This window comes from Poecilia formosa, unplaced genomic scaffold, assembly GCF_000485575.1.
Source record: "Poecilia formosa unplaced genomic scaffold, Poecilia_formosa-5.1.2 Scaffold1095, whole genome shotgun sequence".
Classification (NCBI taxonomy): domain Eukaryota; kingdom Metazoa; phylum Chordata; class Actinopteri; order Cyprinodontiformes; family Poeciliidae; genus Poecilia; species Poecilia formosa.
In genome coordinates, this window is record NW_006801034.1 from 1 (window position 1) to 4,290 (window position 4,290).

Genomic DNA, 4,290 nt, shown 5'->3' on the forward strand with positions numbered 1-4,290 from the left:
GTGGTTGTAGTAGGATATGTTACAGTTGTAGACTTGGTTGATGGTGTAGTAGATTCTGTGGTTCCAGTTGGTTTGGTTGTAGACTCAGTTGATGTGGTGGTGGTAGTAATTGTTGGGGTTGTAGTAGGTGTTTCAGTTGTAGTGGTAGATTGTGTTGGTGTTGTGGATTCTGTGGGGGGAGTGGTGGTTGTAGTAGGATATGTTACAGTTGTAGACTTGGTTGATGGTGTAGTAGATTCTGTGGTTCCAGTAGGTTTGGTTGTAGACTCAGTTGATGTGGTGGTAGTTGTGGTTGTTGGGGTTGTAGTAGGTGTTTCAGTTGTAGTGGTAGATTGTGTTGGTGTTGTGGATTCTGTGGGGGGAGTGGTGGTTGTAGTAGGATATGTTACAGTTGTAGACTTGGTTGATGGTGTAGTAGATTCTGTGGTTCCAGTAGGTTTGGTTGTAGACTCAGTTGATGTGGTTGTAATTGTGGTTGTTGGGGTTGTAGTTGGTATTTCAGTTGTAGTGGTAGAATGTCTTGGTGTTGTGGATTCTGTGGTTGGAGTGGTGGTTGTGGTAGGATATGTTACAGTTGTAGACTTAGTTGATGGTGTAGTAGATTCTGTGGTTCCAGTTGGTTTGGTTGTAGACTCAGTTGATGTGGTGGTAGTTGTGGTTGTTGGGGTTGTAGTTGGTGTTTCAGTTGTAGTGGTAGAATGTCTTGGTGTTGTGGATTCTGTGGGGGGAGTGGTGGTTGTAGTAGGATATGTTACAGTTGTAGACTCAGTTGATGTCGTGGGAGTTGTAGTTGTAATTGTTGAGGTTGTAGTTGGTGTTTCAGTTTTAGTTGTGAATTCTGTTGTTGATTCTGTGGTGGTAGCAGTGTTTGTTGTAGTGGTTGGAGTTGGAGTTGTAGTTGTTTCGTATTGCCGACATTGCACACATTGCTTTGATTCCTCATCAAAAGCTTGGGCATATTCTGGGCAATGAGGGTAACAACCTGAAAATAGCAACATTATCTTTGTAAGCATTTTTGTTTAAAATATAGTAATATGCTAAACATTGCTTTCACAAGAAATATAAATGCTTTTATTTTTTGTCGTGTTAAATCATTTTGCTTACAATAATCTTTTATTTTACTCATAAAGTCAACCTAATGGGTAGCTTGAATTAATTCATTTTTAATTATCATTATTTGTGGTTTCAGAAAGCCTTGAATCACAACTTACCTTCAAGATTTGGAACATGTAGAAAATAATTTGAACAAGTCAAGTATGCATCTGGAGTCCCAGAACGGTAGTGCCATAAGCAATCACCATGATTGTTGTAGTAATCACAAAAGACAGCTAAAAATAAAGTGCAGAAACAATGCTTAAAAAACTGGCAACTTAAAATGTGATCTTCTTTTAAAACCACAATATCATCTCATAAAATAAAATAATCTAATAACAAATGTTATTAGAGTATTTTGTTTTTTGATGAAAAATCTAGAAAGCAGTGTTGCTCCTTTCCTTTTCAATAATTTTATAGACCATAGGTATGTTTGTTTTTAGAGTTTGTCCCAACTTCATTATTGACTCAATTGCTAATAAAAATTAAAGCAACCATACTTTTGTGTCGTAATATTTCTTGTTTTTTTTAATATAACTGTGCTTAAGTTATCTGTCCAATAACAGTTTATTTCTTTACTAGGTATCAAACTTAAAAAAAAAGCTCAAGAAGATATTGTTTACTTACGACAGATTTCCGGAGTTCTCCATGAAATCAAAACATCAGCTTCATTGCAAGCTTGTGCGTAAGCTGCAACAGCTGAACAGAAACACTCACAGTCCCCTCCAGTGTCACAGGCACATGTGTCTTTCACACAGTTTTCATAGAACGGAGTGGGTTCTACCTGTTTAGGCATGCAAAATTATGGATTGTTTTTGTACTTTTAGTGCAACATCTTCACTCCACACACAACCACTGTAGTACCTTGGAGTGGCAGTCTTTGAATGTGTCTCCATTTATGATGTTGCACTTCATTTTTGCCCAGTGGTCTCGATGATGTGCTTCTTCACAAGCGTCAACAAGCTTATCCACATCTGAGCAAGAGCTGTCCCCTTTCCAGCTGTTTGCAAACTCTAGTGGGCTGCTCACTACCAACCCACTTCGGGTGGTGAAGTCGTTCTCTCCGTTACCATCAAAGTTTCCGCACAGGCCACACACTTCGCCCTGCACAAACAGTAACAAGTCAGTCATTGGCACATTTAATACCATGTTTTAATATCAGCCTCAACATTGGCAAGTTTGTACTTTGTTCTTATAATCAGTTGCTGAGACTCACCATGAATTGTGATTCCAGCTGGATAACAAAATATGTTTTGCGATCCCAAATTACAGTTAGACCGATATCAGAAGCTAGCACAATATAAAAGCCCCGATTTATTATTTGATATTTTATTTGTGTGCCATTTTCCAAAACTTCCTTTTTATATGTTCCATCTGAGAGGGTGATCACATTTCTCTGAAATATAAAGAATATTTAAGTTTTGTATTAAAAAAAAACAAATAAACTTTTTTTTTCAATATTTCAATATTTTTAGTATTATTTGATTATGTATTATCTGTTTTGATACCTAAAGGTACTTGAAGGAGTTGTTAAGGTTGGGGAAAGCATTTTGTGTCTTTGCATTTTGCCTTACCCCAAGCTGAATTCTGACAGTTTTGGAACATGTTGTGCCTGTGGATCCACATGGTTCATCTTCTGTGATGACTTCAATGTCACTCTCTGCTGTTTTATTAAAACAATTATTCTGAACAAAAATAGGTTATTTAAGTTGTGCTCAAGAGAACAGATAATGAACAAATAATAAGTAAATTAATTAAACCCCACAAACTAAGAATACTACACACATAAATTGCTCCTCAAAAGAACATACTGTCTTTTGACATGTGGCTGCGTACGCAAATGCGTTTTCAGGAAAAATTGATATTTAGTTTTAAGCTCATACCTAAATTTATTAAATCATTTCAAACACAAAGGTCTGCTTGATTCTTAGACTTTCCCTTTAATTTGTTGATGTGGACAAAGTACTGAGTCATCCTTTACTAACAAAGATCCATTGTCTGATAGCCAGTATCTGTATTTTACCAAGTAATCTCCTTCCAGCTGCTGTGCAGTAATATTTCATTCATTAAATAATCCCATTTAATTCCTAATAATCAAATCCCAGCTGCAGACAAATGCTTTTTAGAAGTGTTTTTGCATTAGCTTACCTTGATAGCAACATAAGAACAATGTCCTTGAAACTCATATTGTCGCATGTCAAATGTTCTGTGATGTCCACTTCCATAAATAATGCAGCTCTGTGAACAATTGTTCATTGTGCATATCCACTTTCCACCTCTGCAAGTACTAAATATATAATAAATGTATAGAATTAAGCAGAATTATTAAATGCATCAAATTCAAACTTAAAATGATCAATAGAAAATTGTTTTTAGTCTATAAAAAAATGCAGCACAAGTAGTATAGTTATTTACCAGAGGTTGCAATCTTGATGAAATGTCCCTTCAGGTTTATAGAATTTACCATTGTGCTGGCATGGACATTCACTTTCATTTTTCACACAGGAGCCTTTACCATCATCAAGCTGGTCAGGAGGACACATGCAGCCGGAGACACATTCTGATGCATCCTGGGGAGATAATATGTATACAGTTATTCAAAAGTACTCAGAAATAGTTGATATCTTTCGCTTTAAACATTAATTTATTGAGTGAGCCTACCTCAACCAACATTAAATTAAAGCTATTTTACTGTCTCAAGAGATCTACAGCCTGTGAAAGACAGCAGTACAAAACCACATGCAACATTTGGTCTATTTTAGTGGCCCTTGTTTAACCAGTATTCATTTTTGGTTAGTCAGTTTGAAAATACTCACACAAGCTGACCAACATGTTCACAAAGCACATTTCAGTGGTGCATAAAAGGTCCACATATTGTTAAAAATGAAAAAATATATCAGGAGTTCTGATCCTCATCAAAGATTAACAAGACAAAAACTCACACAAATATTGTCAATCAGATTCATGCAACTTCTAGCACATTGTGGTCCAAGGGTCTTGGCGCTTGTAGAGGAGCAGTTGAAGTACACTTTTGAAGCAGGACATGCTGTACAAACAGAATGTACTTGTTCACATTTCACAAGATTACACCAGTACCAGTCCTATGCAGGGGTGAAAGTAGTTTTAAATTCTTGGGGGTACTATGACAAAAAAAAAAAAAAAAAAAAAAAAATATATATATATATATATATATATATA

At 36.0% G+C, this 4,290-nt stretch overlaps 1 protein-coding gene across 1 annotated transcript in view; it reads right to left on the reverse strand.

Moving 5' to 3' along the window:
• Window positions 1-23: 23 nt before the first annotated feature.
• Window positions 24-4,290, reverse strand: part of LOC103132511 (mucin-2-like) — a gene marked incomplete at its 3' end in the record, with an annotated part of 11,765 nt that continues 7,498 nt past the window's right edge. Inside the window, exons 16-24 of the mRNA XM_016667434.1 lie at window positions 4,035-4,138; window positions 3,508-3,662; window positions 3,241-3,379; window positions 2,667-2,777; window positions 2,309-2,488; window positions 1,957-2,196; window positions 1,720-1,876; window positions 1,212-1,328; window positions 24-982 (exon numbers count right to left, since the gene is read on the reverse strand). Of these exons, the coding sequence (XP_016522920.1) occupies window positions 24-982; window positions 1,212-1,328; window positions 1,720-1,876; window positions 1,957-2,196; window positions 2,309-2,488; window positions 2,667-2,777; window positions 3,241-3,379; window positions 3,508-3,662; window positions 4,035-4,138 (2,162 nt within the window). The remainder of the gene's footprint in view (window positions 983-1,211; window positions 1,329-1,719; window positions 1,877-1,956; window positions 2,197-2,308; window positions 2,489-2,666; window positions 2,778-3,240; window positions 3,380-3,507; window positions 3,663-4,034; window positions 4,139-4,290) is intronic.